This window comes from Archocentrus centrarchus, unplaced genomic scaffold (genome assembly GCF_007364275.1).
Source record: "Archocentrus centrarchus isolate MPI-CPG fArcCen1 unplaced genomic scaffold, fArcCen1 scaffold_32_ctg1, whole genome shotgun sequence".
Classification (NCBI taxonomy): Eukaryota; Metazoa; Chordata; class Actinopteri; order Cichliformes; family Cichlidae; genus Archocentrus; species Archocentrus centrarchus.
Window position 1 is genome coordinate 1522205 of NW_022060260.1, and position 17807 is coordinate 1540011.

The window sequence follows — 17807 nt, forward strand, 5'->3', positions numbered from 1 at the left end:
GATTGTTTTCATTTTAGACTGATAATAAACAAGTTTGTTGAAATCTACTCATAGAAATCATTGTGGTTTCTGATAAATGTGCAAATCTATTTTCCTGCCACTAAAATGTTCTGTTTATACAGTTATTACAAATAAAATCAGTTCAAATCTGATCTGTTACATTTTAACTGATGCTGAAATCAGAAAACAGGTTTGTGCTGCCACAAAGTCCATTTCAAAACGTTGCTGCTGTGTCAAAAATAGTGGCACTTCCTCCTGTCAGCTTCTTGTTTCTCTCCAAATTCAGAAGAAGTTCCTGCCCCTTCTTACAAAAACTCTTTCTTAAAGCGACACTTGCTTTGGAAAGCCCCTTTACGTCACCAGAGCTGTACAAAAGCAGCCTCCCAGCTATTCGACTCATCAGAAAAACAAGAAACGCTTCAAGCTCACACCTACAGAGGCGTGGAGCTACCGGCACAGACTCTGACTGCTCCACTGAAAACAGCCTGCTACTCATAAGGACGCTGAGATGGACCAGCTGATGTTTGCTCAGGAGAACTGGGAACGGGTCCAGGCCGTCGCCAACACGTTCGGGCGATCGGGGAAGCTCTTGCTTCAGTCGGACCGGGTTCTGGTCGGAGAGGGCACGCTGGTAAAGCAGGGCCGCAAGAAGCAGCAGCCCAAAGCCTTCTTCCTCTTCAACGACGTGCTGGCGTACGGCGGCGTCGTCCTGAACGGCCGCTGGCACAAGAAGCTGCAGATCATCCCTCTAGGTGAGCAACTCATCTTCCTCTCCACGTTCACTGAATCCAGCCGAATGAAAAGGAGACAGTGTGGCAGGCAGAGACAGGCAGACGCTGCAGGTGTGGTGGTCGCTTGGAGCTTCCAAACACACCTGCCTGCAGTCTGTCTCTAACAAGCTGCAGCAAAGAAACAAGCTTTTCTTTTCTTACATGCTTGTTCAAAGTGTCCACCCCTTTGTTTCCCTGCATTAACGTATGATTCTCCTCATCATTGCAGAGGATGTCCTGCTGGAGGACCTGGAGGACGGTGTCAGGATGAAGAACCAGTGGCTGATCCGCACGCCCAGGAAGTCTTTCTACGTTTCTGCCGCCTCCTACGAGGAGAAGCGAGCCTGGATCGAGCACATAGAGGAGTGCAAAGACAGAGTGCTGCAGAGCGGTGGCCGCAGGTCCACTGTAGCCTTTGCCAGTACCTGGATCCCAGACCAGGCCTCCGCCATCTGCATGCGCTGTGCCAGCAAGTTCACCAAGACCCACCGTCGACACCACTGCAGAAAATGTGGCTTCCTGGTCTGCGGCCCGTGCTCCAGGAAGAGAGCGCTGATCACACACATTGACTCAGCGAAGCAGCTGAGAGTCTGCAGAACATGTTACTTGAGTCTGGGGGCCGCCGACGAGGTCCAGGACTCGACTCGTCAGAGGTGGGACAGCGCCGGGAAGTCAGATGAAGACGAGCTGGAAGAGTGCAGTGAGGAGGAGGAGGAGGAGCCAGAGTTCCGTGTGGAGGAGGAAGACCCCAGCAGGTGGATGGACTCCTGCTCCCTTTATATCTACATCAGGCCAGAGCACATTAGGCCCCAAACATAAAGCCACCAAGGGGGCTCGGTCACAAGCACACAAGACTCTGACTCTTTGTTTCACATGTGGACTCAGTGCTGTGCAGCTGTGTGTGGCAGCTCACATCATCACACTTTGTACAGACTACATTTATTGATGATCTTATTTATGTTTTATGAAGAAACTGTAGCTGCTGCTCTTTTCTCTTTGTACACAAACACTACTGTGAAGCTGTTTCCTCTCATTCTCCTCTCTCCACCAACACTCCAGTCACGTCACAGTCTGATCGACTGTGTCTGCATTTCTCTCAGGTTCCCGTCCTGTGTGTGTGTGTGTGTGTGTGTGTGTGTGTGTGTGTGTGAACATTTGAACTGATCGTCCGCCTCATGTTTGTCTCTGAAATGAGTGATGAACAATAAAGGATTCAATAAGAGAACATTTGTCTGTCGTGATTGGTGCTCAGATGGAATCAGTTTGGCCTTTTCTCTCAGGATGATCAAAGAACTCTTGAAGAATTTCTAACTTGAAACATTTACACTCAAACTCTCAGTGTACCACATATGAGGAAGCTGAGAGCCTGGAGTTCTCCTGCAGGATTAGATACAACCATAGAACAAAGAGGAACATGATGAAGTCAATCATTTTACCACGTCACTTTAAAGATGACTAATGGTTAGCTGATGATTTATTCATTGGAAACAGCTCTGCCCACAACTTGACAGTAATTTACAATTAACTGATGCAATTATATGCAAGTCCATTGAATTTAGTATGCAGCACCCAGTGCACATTTGATCCTGTCAGCCACAGATGCACATTATGCATATATTTAATATTAACCAGTGAACAGTAAAACAGCTCACATGAACCCTGGTCTCCAGGGTCAAAGGCCTGCACTGACTCAACCCTCCTTTTGTGGGCTCAATGTTCTGGAAGATGTTCCTGCAAACACTGATGTCCAGGGACTCACTCTGGGAATACTTGACAGTCAGCTGATCTGCACTAGAGGTCAAAGGTTGTATATGGTCGAACAGTTTGGTGGTTTCACTGGGTCAACAGTTCATCTGAACACTTCCCTGAAACCTCATCGACCTTGAGATCTACCCAAACATAATAAATCCCAGACTGAGTGAACATTATCCACGTTCATCCTCCGGCTCCACTGATGTTTTCTGCAAAGCAAACGTCACTGCTCTGCGTGGGCACCGCTTTGGGCAAACTGTTGTTCAGCCGGTTTGTATAACAGGCACAGGCAGGAGCTGTTTGTTGGTTTTTCATTTTGCTTTTTTACAGCTGCACCTTCAATTGACCTTTAACCTCTTGCTTCAAATTTAAGTGTGTTACCGGCTTCTACCTGCTGCTTCCAAACTACAAACTCTGTGATACTTGTTAACTTCCAGCACATGGAAATACTCTGGACTGTAAAGCTCATCATTTCAATGTTTTCCCTTTGAACAGGTGCTGAGGCAGAGGGATGAACTCACCTACATTACAGGACATGATGATGATGACTGCACATTTCAGCCCAAACTCTATTTCCAGATTAATGCACTTGTTTAAGTAGTTTTACTTTAGATACAACCCCCCAAAAATTTGCTGGATAAAATGTAAATACAAACATAATGCAATGATTTACAAATCTTATAAACTCATATTTGATTCACAACATGTTCCCAGCTGTGCAGCATCCCCTGTGTACAGGACTGTGTATGAAAATGGTGTAATTCCTAAATATTGAAACATTTTGTTTGCTCTGAGCTGAAAGTCTGCATTTCAAACACATCCTGATTGTTTTATTTAACATCCACTGCAGTTATGGACTACAGTGGATTAACAAAAAATCACTTCTGGTCAAACTGTGTATGAAAGATTGCTGCAGCACTGCCTTTGTTGTTGTTCTGTAAATAAGGCTCTACTGTACGATGTCTCCAAATACCTGTGCTTCCTGCTTCATTTCTGATACTGCTTATTCTTTAACATCAGCTGTGTCTTATTCAAGTGTATTTCAATATTTTTGCTGCAAAGCAACGAGCTACAAACAGAAAAATATGAAGCGACATTCTTTGATTTCATTTGAACATCTTAAAAATTATATTTATGTATCTGAAGTCAACATGCTCTTCAAACCGGTGTGTTACTGAAATCAGAGCGGTAGCTGCTCACAGCTTTTAGTGCCTGGTTGAACCGGCTGAACAACAGTTTGCCCAAAGCGGTGCCCACGCAGAGCAGTGACGTTTGCTTTGCAGAAAACATCAGTGGAGCCGGAGGATGAACGTGGATAATGTTCACTCAGTCTGGGATTTATTATGTTTGGGTAGATCTCAAGGTCGATGAGGTTTCAGGGAAGTGTTCAGATGAACTGTTGACCCAGTGAAACCACCAAACTGTTCGACCATATACAACCTTTGACCTCCAGTGCAGATCAGCTGACTGTCAAGTATTCCCAGAGTGAGTCCCTGGACATCAGTGTTTGCAGGAACATCTTCCAGAACATTGAGCCCACAAAAGGAGGGTTGAGTCAGTGCAGGCCTTTGACCCCGGAGACCAGGGTTCATGTGAGCTGTTTTACTGTTCACTGGTTAATATTAAATATATGCATAATGTGCATCTGTGGCTGACAGGATCAAATGTGCACTGGGTGCTGCATATAGTACTAAATTCAATGGACTTGCATATAATTGCATCAGTTAATTGTAAATTACTGTCATGTTGTGGGCAGAGCTGTTTCCAATGAATAAATCATCAGCTAACCATTAGTCATCTTTAAAGTGACGTGGTAAAATGATTGACTTCATCATGTTCCTCTTTGTTCTATGGTTGTATCTAATCCTGCAGGAGAACTCCAGGCTCTCAGCTTCCTCATATGTGGTACACTGAGAGTTTGAGTGTAAATGTTTCAAGTTAGAAATTCTTCAAGAGTTCTTTGATCATCCTGAGAGAAAAGGCCAAACTGATTCCATCTGAGCACCAATCACGACAGACAAATGTTCTCTTATTGAATCCTTTATTGTTCATCACTCATTTCAGAGACAAACATGAGGCGGACGATCAGTTCAAATGTTCACACACACACACACACACACACACACACACACACACACACACACACACACACACACACACACACACACACACACACACACACACACACAGGACGGGAACCTGAGAGAAATGCAGACACAGTCGATCAGACTGTGACGTGACTGGAGTGTTGGTGGAGAGAGGAGAATGAGAGGAAACAGCTTCACAGTAGTGTTTGTGTACAAAGAGAAAAGAGCAGCAGCTACAGTTTCTTCATAAAACATAAATAAGATCATCAATAAATGTAGTCTGTACAAAGTGTGATGATGTGAGCTGCCACACACAGCTGCACAGCACTGAGTCCACATGTGAAACAAAGAGTCAGAGTCTTGTGTGCTTGTGACCGAGCCCCCTTGGTGGCTTTATGTTTGGGGCCTAATGTGCTCTGGCCTGATGTAGATATAAAGGGAGCAGGAGTCCATCCACCTGCTGGGGTCTTCCTCCTCCACACGGAACTCTGGCTCCTCCTCCTCCTCCTCACTGCACTCTTCCAGCTCGTCTTCATCTGACTTCCCGGCGCTGTCCCACCTCTGACGAGTCGAGTCCTGGACCTCGTCGGCGGCCCCCAGACTCAAGTAACATGTTCTGCAGACTCTCAGCTGCTTCGCTGAGTCAATGTGTGTGATCAGCGCTCTCTTCCTGGAGCACGGGCCGCAGACCAGGAAGCCACATTTTCTGCAGTGGTGTCGACGGTGGGTCTTGGTGAACTTGCTGGCACAGCGCATGCAGATGGCGGAGGCCTGGTCTGGGATCCAGGTACTGGCAAAGGCTACAGTGGACCTGCGGCCACCGCTCTGCAGCACTCTGTCTTTGCACTCCTCTATGTGCTCGATCCAGGCTCGCTTCTCCTCGTAGGAGGCGGCAGAAACGTAGAAAGACTTCCTGGGCGTGCGGATCAGCCACTGGTTCTTCATCCTGACACCGTCCTCCAGGTCCTCCAGCAGGACATCCTCTGCAATGATGAGGAGAATCATACGTTAATGCAGGGAAACAAAGGGGTGGACACTTTGAACAAGCATGTAAGAAAAGAAAAGCTTGTTTCTTTGCTGCAGCTTGTTAGAGACAGACTGCAGGCAGGTGTGTTTGGAAGCTCCAAGCGACCACCACACCTGCAGCGTCTGCCTGTCTCTGCCTGCCACACTGTCTCCTTTTCATTCGGCTGGATTCAGTGAACGTGGAGAGGAAGATGAGTTGCTCACCTAGAGGGATGATCTGCAGCTTCTTGTGCCAGCGGCCGTTCAGGACGACGCCGCCGTACGCCAGCACGTCGTTGAAGAGGAAGAAGGCTTTGGGCTGCTGCTTCTTGCGGCCCTGCTTTACCAGCGTGCCCTCTCCGACCAGAACCCGGTCCGACTGAAGCAAGAGCTTCCCCGATCGCCCGAACGTGTTGGCGACGGCCTGGACCCGTTCCCAGTTCTCCTGAGCAAACATCAGCTGGTCCATCTCAGCGTCCTTATGAGTAGCAGGCTGTTTTCAGTGGAGCAGTCAGAGTCTGTGCCGGTAGCTCCACGCCTCTGTAGGTGTGAGCTTGAAGCGTTTCTTGTTTTTCTGATGAGTCGAATAGCTGGGAGGCTGCTTTTGTACAGCTCTGGTGACGTAAAGGGGCTTTCCAAAGCAAGTGTCGCTTTAAGAAAGAGTTTTTGTAAGAAGGGGCAGGAACTTCTTCTGAATTTGGAGAGAAACAAGAAGCTGACAGGAGGAAGTGCCACTATTTTTGACACAGCAGCAATGTTTTGAAATGGACTTTGTGGCAGCACAAACCTGTTTTCTGATTTCAGCATCAGTTAAAATGTAACAGATCAGATTTGAACTGATTTTATTTGTAATAACTGTATAAACAGAACATTTTAGTGGCAGGAAAATAGATTTGCACATTTATCAGAAACCACAATGATTTCTATGAGTAGATTTCAACAAACTTGTTTATTATCAGTCTAAAATGAAAACAATCATATTTAGTCGCCTTATTCATCCATATTTTCCACCTTAGGCTGCCCTACACTTTGAAATCCACTGCTCATGAGCTGTAGCTAAAGCTGACGGCCGCTCCCACCTTACAAACAGCAGCAGGAGATTGTCAGACAGGTCGAGTTGCGGGAAAATGTCATCAAAGTTTTATCTGCTGCCAACTGTCACCCGTCAGCCTGTTTGTCATCTCACACATAGATTTATTCTTCCTTCCAGCAACCTGCAGCGGGAAATCCAGCACACCTACACAAATGTAGGCCAGCAGAGTAACAGGAAGAGGACCAAAAGCCAGTGAGCGGCTGGAAGTTTTCCTGAACTTCATGGAAGTTTTTAAGCTCCCTGAAGCAGAGCAAGAAGCTAAAAATCACCGGCTGAGCCAAAAGTCTCAAAATCTTTCTCCTTCATTGGGATTTTTATTAATCTTTTGCATTTGTCCCCAACACAGAAGCTCCACTCAGTGACAAAAATATCCCCAAACATGCAGCACAGTCTGCAGGCCTGCTCCTTCTTATAGAGTAAACTCAGGCATGAAGGGTTTCACACTGAAGTCTCACAGTTCACTGATTGAGTTTGATTGCGTTTAGCTTTCATGCACTGACACACTTACACGATGTGCCGAGGCTGCGCTGCTGCAGCACTGCAGACCTGCAGCTGCAAACCATCAACTTCAGTCTGAGTTCAGTAACCGTGTTTATGGTGCCTCTCAGGTTCAGTCGCCTCCAATCGGAGCGCTCACCGTTCATTCAGAGGGAGCGATTCCTTTATGAATCCATCAAGAGCAAAACCATCTACATCTGCAGCAGCTCCACTACTCATGGTGACGGCCAAAGGACCTACAAGGACAGAATGAGCTAACATGAGTGGAGCATCAGCGTTAGGTTACCTGCATCCTCACACTCGTCCACCTTACAGCAGGTCTAAAAGAGCTTCTTAGTAACGGTTACTGGCTTTCACAGCAGGTGGTGCAGAGCTGCTCTGTGATGTCTGTGCGTCGTATCACCGCTGGCTTTGCTGGTGTCACTAACAGAGTCCCTGCAGGCGCAGTGTTATCTTCAGTGTTAATGAGAGTGGATGGTTATGATTTCAGCATTAATGCTGTTTCAGTCACTCTGCCTTTAGCCAGATAATATTCTGTCTTCTTGGAGTTTTCTTTATAGTGGGGGATATTTTACTTATTTTTACGGACAAACAAAAACAATCATTTTAATATTAATGTTATCCCCAACACACTCTGCCTTCTCCACAGGACCCCCCCCCCCCCCCCAGTAAAACATGCCCCCACAAAAATGTAAAAACTAAATAAAAACAAAGCCAACTTTGTCCCTCGAGATCGTCTCCTCTGGTTTCTTCCTGTTAAAGGGAGTTCTTCCTCCCACTGTCACCAGGAGCTTGTTCATGAGGGCTGTTGTGTATATGAATAAACTGATCAGCCAAATGTGTTCATATTCTTCAGCACCTTCCCTGAGAGGAACTGCAGAGCTGGTAATAAGTCTGATTTTCTTTCTTGGGGGTGTGTGTGAAGATGTTCAAAGAGAAGTGGTGTTTCAGCTCGTCCCTCAAATGTCTGAATTGCATCGACTTCTTCGTGAGACAAACTTTTCCCTCTACACGGTTCAAATCAGGCCAAGTTCCCTCCAGGATGGCAGGTAGTGCAGAGCAGGCAGGAAAGCAGGGAGAGTGGAGGGAGACACAGCGGAGCCTCGAGTCAGAGTCGCTGTGAGCTAAACCACAACCATAACTCTGAATCTTTTAGTACAAAGTGTATTAGTTCAGTTTTAAATACAATGAATGCAAAATATTTAGCTGATTGATCTCAGTGATTGTGCTTTTCTCCTAAGTTTATTTAAAGCACGTAAACTCAGCTGATGGTTGCGTATTGATAGTTAAACACAGCAGAGACGCGAGCTGAGGCCGAACGCTTTCTGTTAATCAACGTTAAATAATTTTTAACTTGCAGGAAAAGAACAAATGTTCTCGATAATATCAACGACTCAGGCGTCTGAGTCACGCTCAACAACACAAACACCCTGAACCTGCAAGTTTCCACAGCCTGAGTGATGAAACAGGACAGCTGAGTCACTCCAACCCTGATGTGAAGGTGTTCAGAGGGAAGTGGTGGCTCAAATGTCTCAACTGCACCGACTTCATGACACAAACTTTTTCCCTCTACACAGTTTCACTCAGGCCAAGTTCCCTCCAGCTCTGTAAAAGAAAGACTGCTGAAACATTTTCACTGTGCCTGCCTTTGCTCTGATTAGCAGCAGCACGAGTTTATTTTTGGCTCTGCTGATGTAACAAACCTGAAAGTCTGGACTGTGCAGTCTGAATGTGGATCAGTAATCTGATCGGAGCCAGACCTCTGCGTGCAAAACTAACAAATCAGGCCAATCTTAAAAAAAGACCAAACTAACTGCAGTGAGCGTGCTGCAGATCGGACTGATGAATCTGATCAATTCTGTGTGCAGATTTGCACCATTTTTCACAAACTATGGTGGAAAGCTTAAGGAAAAAAAAATCCTGACACCAGATGACAAAAACAAACAACTTAAAGTTTTAAACAATCTGCATCACTCAAATAATTAATCCAAACCTTTTCATGTAGTCACTGGAAACTCAGACAGGCACGATTTACTCCGTTCCTGCTTCGTTCTGACGTCACGTGTTTATACGGGTGTTTCACCGCCGTTTGTTTATGAATGTGACCTCATTTTCCAGGAGTGGCTGAGCAAGAAACTTTCTGCACCTTCAAAAGAAAAATCAAATGTCTGCTTTCAGTGGAGATAAAAACTAGCCTTTAATACAAACAGACTTTAAACATGGCAGGTGCAGCCGGGACATACAGGAGCGTGTATACACACTGCCTGAAAACCCCTGATGAGGGAAATAAAGGTTTGACACCAAGGACTTTTAATTCTTTTTTAATTTTTTTAAGCAAAATTCTGTTTGTCAACAAAGGGAGTTAAAAAACAAAAACTGAACAAGTCAAACTCAAAGATCTGATCAACAGGCAGGAAGAAGGAAACTGAGATCAGTTCACAGGAAGTTCCTCTTTGAAACCTGAACACAGTGTTTGGACTCAAGTGGAAGAAACCACGGAGAGCAAAGACAGGTTTGTCCACTGCTGAGCTTCCCACAGGTATTATGACACCAAATCCTCTGCAGCAGGTGGCAGAGAAAAGTCCGACACTCCCACTGAGCTTTACCAGGTAAACAGTTGAGTAATGCTGGATTGTTCTCTGCAAACATCTTCATCTTTCTAGATGCACACCTGCAGCTTTGCGTGAGAAATGTGACTTCAAAACCTGCTCACACCACCACGGCGTTTTCTCAGGGCTGCTAAAGCTTAAAAACTGAGCTAGTGTGCATATTTACTAGAGCTCCTCTGCAGGAGGAGGATAAGGTCCTGCCTGAGCAGCAGGGTTAAAACCGTAGCTCAAACTGTCATGTGAGCTCATCCGTCTCTGCTCCACACTCGCCATCGCTGTGGCTGCACTTCCTTTGACGGCAGGTGGGAGCAGCTGCAGTGTGCAGCATCTCACAGGCTCACCGCACCCTCACAGGTCGATGGTTCCTCTCACTTTGAACTTCTTGGCCGAGCGTTCGCTGGCTCGATGCTCAAACCTGCTGCCGTAGATGTGCGAGACGAAGCCGTTGATCTCCACTGCAAACACGCTGCTCCTCTTCGGGATCACTGAGAAAAAAGAAAAAAAAATACATGTAAATCTGGAGGATTTTCATGATGTATGACTCATTACTGCTGCCATAAATGCAGACGTGTTTACACTCCCTCCAAAAGTACTGGAACAGTGAGGCTGATCCCTTTATTTGTGCTGTAGACTGACAACATTTGGGTCAGTCTACAGCAGACATCACCCACTGTTTTCTAATTTGTGCAAAGAAACATCCAGATAAAATCCTAAATACATAAAAGTCATATTATTGGTCACATCATTGCATTAAAAAGGCTCCAACAGCACAAACACGGTCCAGAGGTCCTGGTCAGGGACTCCAGTTAGCTGAGGTGAAGCCTAGCAGACAGCTAGCAGCTACAACCACCTGTGTTAGAGGCCACGCCCCTAATAATGCAAACTTTAAACAGGTGAGTTATAGAAACATCCTCCCCCCATCCAGCTGTTATGAAATCAGTTTTTTTAAACAGTGTTATAAAACCAGGACAGTGAACGCAGGGGAACAAAGAGGAATTCGGTTTCACTGTTATCAGTTACAGGCGATCTTTTCCTGCTGTCACATGCCAAAAATATCTGAAAGGGCCATTGTCTTATTCTGTTATGTATCTTAAAACAATGTTCAGCAACTTCTATGGTTAATTTTTACATCTTGGACAGAGCACCAAAGTGACAGACTCACACTCTTACAAACCAGAGCCCGACACAAGCACCCTGAGGGCTTCAGACCCCTTCTGACCTTTCAGTTTGTCCTCTTTGGTGATGATTTTGAAGACGTGTTTGAACTCTTGCACTAGAATCCCCGAAGTCCCGACATATGATGGACACTTGGACCGCACCACTGCAGCAGGGACAGGAGCAACAAACTGTTAGTGAAGCCTAGCAGCAGCAGCAGCACACTGATTACATCTGAAAGAGCCTGAAAATGAGGAGCTGGGTGGAGCTGGGTTGCAAAGAGGCTTGCAGATGGTAAAGCAGCTTAAATAGTGTTGGATGCACATGATGATGATGTATTTGTGCAACGTGTTGCTGCAGTGAATGATTACTAAATTAATTAAAACCTCCAAATGATGTAATGCAAAGAGTTAAAACTGACATAGCATTAAAGATATTCCTGCATTCATCACTTTAATCCTGGAATTTCTGCGTCTTTATCTCGGAATATTATTCCTCGGCTCTGCAAATCTGTATTTGTGGTTTTGCTTCTGAAGTCAAACACCTGAGAGAAGCTCGAAGTGTACCTGTGATGATGGCTCCGTGGAAGTCCGCCTTCAGGAGCTTCTGCTGCACAGCCTGTGGATTGCTGTGGAAACGGCAGGAGAGTGAGGACTCAGTGGAAGTAAGAGATGAGCAGCTGATGAGGAAAGTCGTTTACCTTGTTGGTTTTAATCCACTGCACAGGTCGATGATGTACTGTCTCCAGAGTTCATGCAGAGGAAGGAAAAGCTCGTATCTGCAATGAGAAGAACAAAGGCAGTGATGCTGGAGAGAAGGGAAGGAGGAGGAAGAGGAGGGGATTGGGGTGGGGGGGCTCTCACCAACCTCTGGTGTTCAGGCTTAATCTCAAAGACCTTCAACTCCCTCTTCTGCCGTGCGTTCAGGCCTTTGGCTTTCATGCCCTTCCTCTTCTCCTTCCTGGGCCGGTTGTAGCCCAGGATCAGGGCCTTGTGGCTCAGCATGTTCTGCAGGTTGAAGCGTTCCGGCCGCTTGATGCTCTTCCTCAGGAACGCCTCGGTGAAGGCCTTCGCTTTGAGGCTGCTCTGAGGCTAAAAACAAAAAAAACAAAAGAGGTTCAGATTATTTTTTTTACCCGATAAGAGACACGAGCAGCATGTGGAGAGGTTTGGTAGAGCCTGTATGAGCGAATTCATCACTCATTAGAAAATTTGGATTCTCAAATATTTTCACATCAATCTGCTGACTTTTATCTAAAATGCTGGCAGTAAGTCTGGATTAAACACTTTAACATTTGCTTACCTCGACACCAAGAACGTCCACCAGCTCACGAGGAACTGGAGCTCGAACGAGAGCTTCTGTGGAGAGGACACAAACATGAAGTCAGCGAGGCCCTGAGCCAGCGTGGGTTATTACACTGAACTAAACCAGGCGTGAAATCACACGTTTACCTGACGCAGAAAGAATAAAATTAGACTGAAAATATTTAGTGAACTTGAAAACCTCAAATAAATGTAAGAACATAGAATAAATTTCCTTATTTTAGTCAGAATTTTCAAACAATAAAAACTCACTCTGGGAAGTGACCAGAATTAAAAACAAAAACTAACTAGAAAATCTAGAATAACTGAAATTCATCTGAAACACGTCTGAAACCATCAACTCATCACTGCATCCACACGGGAAGCTCGAGGTCCAGAAACACATCCAGCTTCTCTGAGCCGAGCTCGTTTAAGGTGGAAACCTGTCCTGACCAACCAGAGGCTGAGCTCCTGTTTGCAGCTCACAAATGGACGCTGTGTCCTCCGGGCTAAAGAGGACAGGGACCACTCAGCTTGTTATCAGCGCTCAGTTCCAAACAGCATCCCTGATGCTGACCCTTATCTATAGTTTAGCAGCAACATCTGCTGTCATTCAGACACTGTCGGGTTCAGGGAAGCTCTTTCTCCTTCAGCAGATGATGAACAAACCGCACCGAGCTCTTATTCCTGCAGTACAGCTCCAGCTGCTAAACTGACCTGAAAACAGTCCAGACCATCACAGCCTGAAAACATCTGGAGCTTCACCAAACCAAAAACAGCACCGAGGAGCAGCTGGAATCCTACACGAACACATCTGGCTTCAAAGTCCAGAACTGACCTCCCGGAGAAGTCCCGATGTAACGCTGCTGATCAAATTTACTTTTATTTTTCAGAATAAAAGTTGTTGCATTTTGATTTTATTGCCGTTACAAAGCATCTTCTCTTTGTTGGAAACACGGCTGTAGAAACCATCAACCTGAAGCCTTTGGCTTGAATAACAGGCCAAAGGTCTCCAAAGATTTAGTAAAGTTGCTGCAGGAAAGGAGACCTGCGACTTCATGAACAACAGCCCAGAAAGGCATAAATATGTGCAGGTGCAAATGTTCTGACTACTCAGGTACAGGTGCTTTCCTGCTGAGTGGCTCAGACCTGGAGCTGGGCCTCACCTGCACTCCGCTTACCTTTCCTGCAGTTACATAAAACAATGTCACTGTAACTTTAGCCTCAAGGAAGGCCATAAAATGTGCCATCCGATCACACCTGGCGCACCTGCCCGCTGGTGACAGGCAGTCGCCGCACGCCTGCGACTGGCTGCTGCGGTGCAGTCGGGAACATTTGGTGCCTCCCTGCAGATCCAGAGTCCCTGTTTGCTCCACACAGAGGTGGAGGCTCCTCCTCTATGAGCAGACTGCATGAACATCCACAGGTGGAGTTTGGGTGCAGCAAGTTTTTCATTTTGGGCACTCAAGCACCCCTAAACTTAAGTATAGTACAGTCTTCTAAAAGTGATGTTATATTGCTTATTATTTTCTGACACCACCTTCTAATATTACATTTTGCTAACTTGTCTGTTGGAGACGGTTCAGGTTGGGCTGCAGGCGGGTTTTAGTGTATTAGACGGTGCACTCTCTCCTGCTGCAGGCAGCCCTTACTCAGTCAGCCCTGCAGCAGGAAGGAGGTGCAGAGGTCACGACACGGATCAGTGGAGCAGATTTAAAGCCACTGTACCTGAAACTGCTCTGATAATACAGGCCACTTTAAAACCGTCTCTAAATCGTGTCACAAACGTTAGCTGCCCCCTCCCTGATCACTCAGGCTTTATCCTGCTGGGACATCAGCGCAGCAGCGAAGGAGCTGAGGCTCATATTTATTTGATTTATTTATTCTGGTCGAATTTGGCGCCATCGTTTGTTTACAGCACATTTACTGAACTGAAGCGCTGACACGACCCTGACTTACTGGAAGAGTGTGTTTTTTTCCCATAACTGGATATACGTGTTTTAGACAAACAACAACAGCAGATCCCACTCAGAGAGGGGAGGAGGTTCCCTCTTAGGTGAAAGGTCGGCAGCAGCCAAATAATTAGTGTTGCTGTAAATATACATAACAGAGATGAGCATACAGAGAGCAAAAGGAAAGCTTCTGTTCTGCCCACTGGTGATGATCTCACGTCACTCAGCTGGTGCTGTACTGTTATTAAAGGTGTACTCTCTCCAACCTCCTCTTATAATCAGGTCTCAGGTACTTTATTTGTCTTAGTAAATCATTTGTTGTCTAGCTGAACATGATGTTTGTGTGTGATTGTCGGTATGAAGAGGCAGTGATGAGGATGGACAGACATGTGGAAGAACAAAGCTAATGGTCTGTGTTGGGTCTGCAGGATAAAGGAGGGGTTTGTGTTCAGGTGTCCCGATCCAGCCTCTGTCCTGCAGAATGCTGCTTTACCTGTGTGACATTTGCTGCTCTGGCTCAGTGTGTTGACAGACTGAGCAGGTTTCTCATATCTGTTTGGTGACGTGTGTATTTTGAAAAAACTTGATCGTTATGACTCAGCTGCTGCCTCAGGTCTCAGCCTAAAACAGGTGATTACACTGAAACTGACGATTCATTTGGAGCAACTCTTACAGACTGCAGCCAATCAGGACGCTTCTGAGAGGACTGGAAATGAGGGTCTGTAAGCAGCGTGTTCATCATTCAGTTTACGAAGTGCAGATGTTTCAAAACACTGCTCCGAAACGTGCTTCCAAACACCCACGTCATGTGACCGCGGCAAAGCGAGGCTTTAGTGCAGGCAGCCTCAAATCCAGGCCTCGTGGCCTGGTGTCCTGCAGCTTTTAGAGGTGTCCCTGATCCAACACACCTGAATCAAATGGCTGAATTACCTCCTCAGTATGCAGTCAGGTTCTCCAGAGTCCTGCTAATGACTTCTATATGTGACTCAGGTGTGTTGAAGCAGGAACACATCTAAAACCTGCAGGACACCAGCCCTGGAGGCCTGGATTTGAGGATCCCTGCTTCAGTGCGTTTCACCCCTGCTGTTCCCAGGCAGCCGGGGCGCCACGATTCCTTTATTTCTTTTTAAATGAACCTCTCACTTTGGGCTCGGCCTTATAATTGCTGAATGAGTTTTTGATACCACCACTTCTATTTATTACAAGCGGACACATGCACGTATAACTCATTATTCTTTACTGTGGACAGAAGAACGATATGGGCGATCCATTCACAAACAGGAGAAACTTTTTCTTTCGGTGCAAAAGTGGATCAACGAGCTCGCCACACGCTGGGACAGCTGACTGAGTGCTGAGAATCCTCAATCCTCCACTTCTTTTGCAATTTTCGAGCTTTAGAAGAAGCTGCACACACTGAAATGACCTCTCTGTATTTTCAAAGAGACGTGAGGGGAACTTCCCAAAGTACCCGCATCCCCCCCTCCGCTCAGGGTCCTCCTCAGTCATGCTGGTCACCATGTTTGCTGCAGAAGCGCCAAACCGAATCATTAAACTGAGCTCGCGCTGCGATAACTGCGGGGTTTTTTTACGTTTTTCATTACCAAATTGTATGAATTTGTGTAACTTATTGTTGAAGTGTATCAGCAGAATTCAGCTGAGGGGCCCAGAGCAAATCGACTGGACAGGCCTGGACCCCCGAAGCCTGTCCATAACACTGACGCTGCAACCTGTGACCCCCACACTGCACAGCGGGGAGGATTCCTACTGTAAATAAATACATTAAAAAAAACAACAACAACAACAAAATACATCCAGGAGACCCATTTCTTAAAAATTCTTGTGACAAATGCATTTTATTTCCTCTGAGGTTTCTGGTGTAAATCTCTCAGCAGGAGAAAGGCTCAAAGCGTCAGACTGAATAAAACACGGTGAATGGACTTATTCTTATATAGTGCTTTTCTCCTCTGAGCGCTTCATACATTTTCCATTCACCCACTGATACAAGCACTTCCATGTGTAACTAAGCTAAGTGCTTATTGTCTAACACTCACACTTGCATCGGAGAGCAACTTGGTGTTCAGTACCTTGTCCAAGAATACTTTGGCATGCAGCTCGGAGCAGCCAGGAATCGAACCGTCAACCTTCCGATCAGTAGACCTGCTCTACCTCCTGATCTACACCCACCCCACATCACGGCCATGTCACAGATATGACATCCACACCAGTATAGGTCACAAATAAAGTGAAGGAGAGCTTCTTCGTGGTTCAGAGGTTGATCAGCATTTATAAAAGTATTGTCAGTGTGAAGAGGTGAAAATGACTGTTGCGATCACCAACATCCAAACTTTTATTCATTTTTGTCAAGGCTGGGGCAGGCCGACTGTGCCCAAAGACAGCTGTTCACTATAAACACAGCATTTTATCTCAGTTTACTTTATAAACTGGTTTATTGTGTGTTCCACTGAACTACGAAGCAACCTCACGAATGTTAACATAGAAGAAATCTGTTCACTGCAGTCACAGCTCCTTGTTTCTCCAAAACATGTGTTGATCATAATTATTGACAGTCAGGTATAATCAGTAGCTTTGTTGTCATTGTTTCACAGAGCAGCATTATCAGGACGTGGCGAAAAACGTACTGGCCAGCAGGTGTCGCTGTGAAGGGTTTCAGATTGTTTCGAAGCTTCCGCGTTTCACAGCCTCGCTGTGCCCATCACTACCGCGCGCGTGTGCGCTAATCACCGTCACACGGACTCACTCACCCTCCATGTCGCGTCTTTGAGTGGAAACCTGAGCTGAAGTCCTCTGAAGATCCACGGACACACGAACCTCCACAACACGCGTGTTTCCAGCACCTCCTCGCGCGTTTCCGGCACTCTTCTTCTTTGCGTTTTAACGGCTGAAACAACCTCTTTTACGTTCAGAACGCCCCCTGCCGAGCCGGAGCCGCAGCGCAGGCTCTGCTGTTTGAACCTCACTTCTGCAGTTTCTCAGAGATGTGGATTGGACCAACTACACATTATATATATATATAGATATATATAGATATAGAGAGAGAGAGAGAAGAGAGAGAAGAGAGAGAGAAGAAGAGAGATGAGAGGAGAGAGAGAAGAGAGAGAGAAGAGAGAGAGAGGAGAGAAAAGAGAGAGAGAGAGAGAGAGAGGAGAGAGAGAGAGAGAGAAGAGAGAGAGAGGAGAGGAGAGGAGAGAGATAGAGAGAGAATAGAGAGAGAGAAGAGATAGAGATAGAGAGAGAGAGAGAAGAGAGAGAGAGAAGAATAGAGAGAAGGAGAGAGAGAGAAGATAGGAGAGAAGAGAGAGAGAGATAAAGAGATAGAATAGAGATATAAAGAGATAGAGAGATAGGAGAGATAGAGAAAAGATAAGAGAAGATAGATAGATATAGAGAGAGATAGAGATAGAGATAGATATATAGATATATGAGATATATGAGATATAATATAATGATAATGATATATATAGAGATATATAGATATATATATAATATAAGATATATATATATATATATATATAGATATATTATATATATATATAATAATATATAGATATCTATATATATATATAT

The 17807-nt window shown here is 45.6% G+C and overlaps 3 protein-coding genes across 3 annotated transcripts; 1 reads left to right on the top strand and 2 right to left on the bottom strand.

Moving 5' to 3' along the window:
• Positions 1-236: 236 nt before the first annotated feature.
• Positions 237-1957, top strand: LOC115776458 (pleckstrin homology domain-containing family F member 1-like). Its single transcript, XM_030724171.1, has 2 exons — positions 237-752; positions 1000-1957. The coding sequence occupies exons 1-2, from the start codon at positions 509-511 to the stop codon at positions 1587-1589; spliced, it is 834 nt and encodes a 277-aa protein (XP_030580031.1). The 5' UTR covers positions 237-508; the 3' UTR covers positions 1590-1957.
• Positions 1958-4642: 2685 nt separating this feature from the next.
• Positions 4643-9614, bottom strand: LOC115776479 (pleckstrin homology domain-containing family F member 1-like). Its single transcript, XM_030724202.1, has 3 exons — positions 9199-9614; positions 5840-7441; positions 4643-5592 (listed from the first exon to the last, which is right to left on the bottom strand). The coding sequence occupies exons 2-3, from the start codon at positions 6081-6083 to the stop codon at positions 5003-5005; spliced, it is 834 nt and encodes a 277-aa protein (XP_030580062.1). The 5' UTR covers positions 6084-7441; positions 9199-9614; the 3' UTR covers positions 4643-5002.
• Positions 9615-9671: 57 nt separating this feature from the next.
• Positions 9672-17097, bottom strand: pop4 (POP4 homolog, ribonuclease P/MRP subunit). The gene is made up of 7 exons (XM_030724203.1): positions 16985-17097; positions 12272-12327; positions 11837-12060; positions 11670-11747; positions 11536-11597; positions 11034-11135; positions 9672-10299 (listed from the first exon to the last, which is right to left on the bottom strand). Exons 1-7 carry the CDS (start codon positions 16989-16991, stop codon positions 10163-10165), a joined length of 666 nt encoding a protein of 221 aa, XP_030580063.1. The 5' UTR covers positions 16992-17097; the 3' UTR covers positions 9672-10162.
• Between the last annotated feature and the right edge of the window lie 710 nt (positions 17098-17807).

Excerpts from the sequence above, each read along its gene's own strand:
- LOC115776458 (XM_030724171.1), top strand. The coding sequence starts at position 509 with ATGGACCAGCTGATGTTTGCTCAGGAGAACTGGGAACGGGTCCAGGCC. Across the intron at positions 753-999 it reads GCTGCAGATCATCCCTCTAG|AGGATGTCCTGCTGGAGGAC; the intron begins GTGAGCAACTCA and ends TCATCATTGCAG.
- LOC115776479 (XM_030724202.1), bottom strand. The coding sequence starts at position 6,083 with ATGGACCAGCTGATGTTTGCTCAGGAGAACTGGGAACGGGTCCAGGCC. Across the intron at positions 5,593-5,839 it reads GCTGCAGATCATCCCTCTAG|AGGATGTCCTGCTGGAGGAC; the intron begins GTGAGCAACTCA and ends TCATCATTGCAG.
- pop4 (XM_030724203.1), bottom strand. Across the intron at positions 11,748-11,836 it reads ATTAAGCCTGAACACCAGAG|ATACGAGCTTTTCCTTCCTC; the intron begins GTTGGTGAGAGC and ends TTCTCATTGCAG. Across the intron at positions 11,598-11,669 it reads AGTGGATTAAAACCAACAAG|CAATCCACAGGCTGTGCAGC; the intron begins GTAAACGACTTT and ends CCGTTTCCACAG.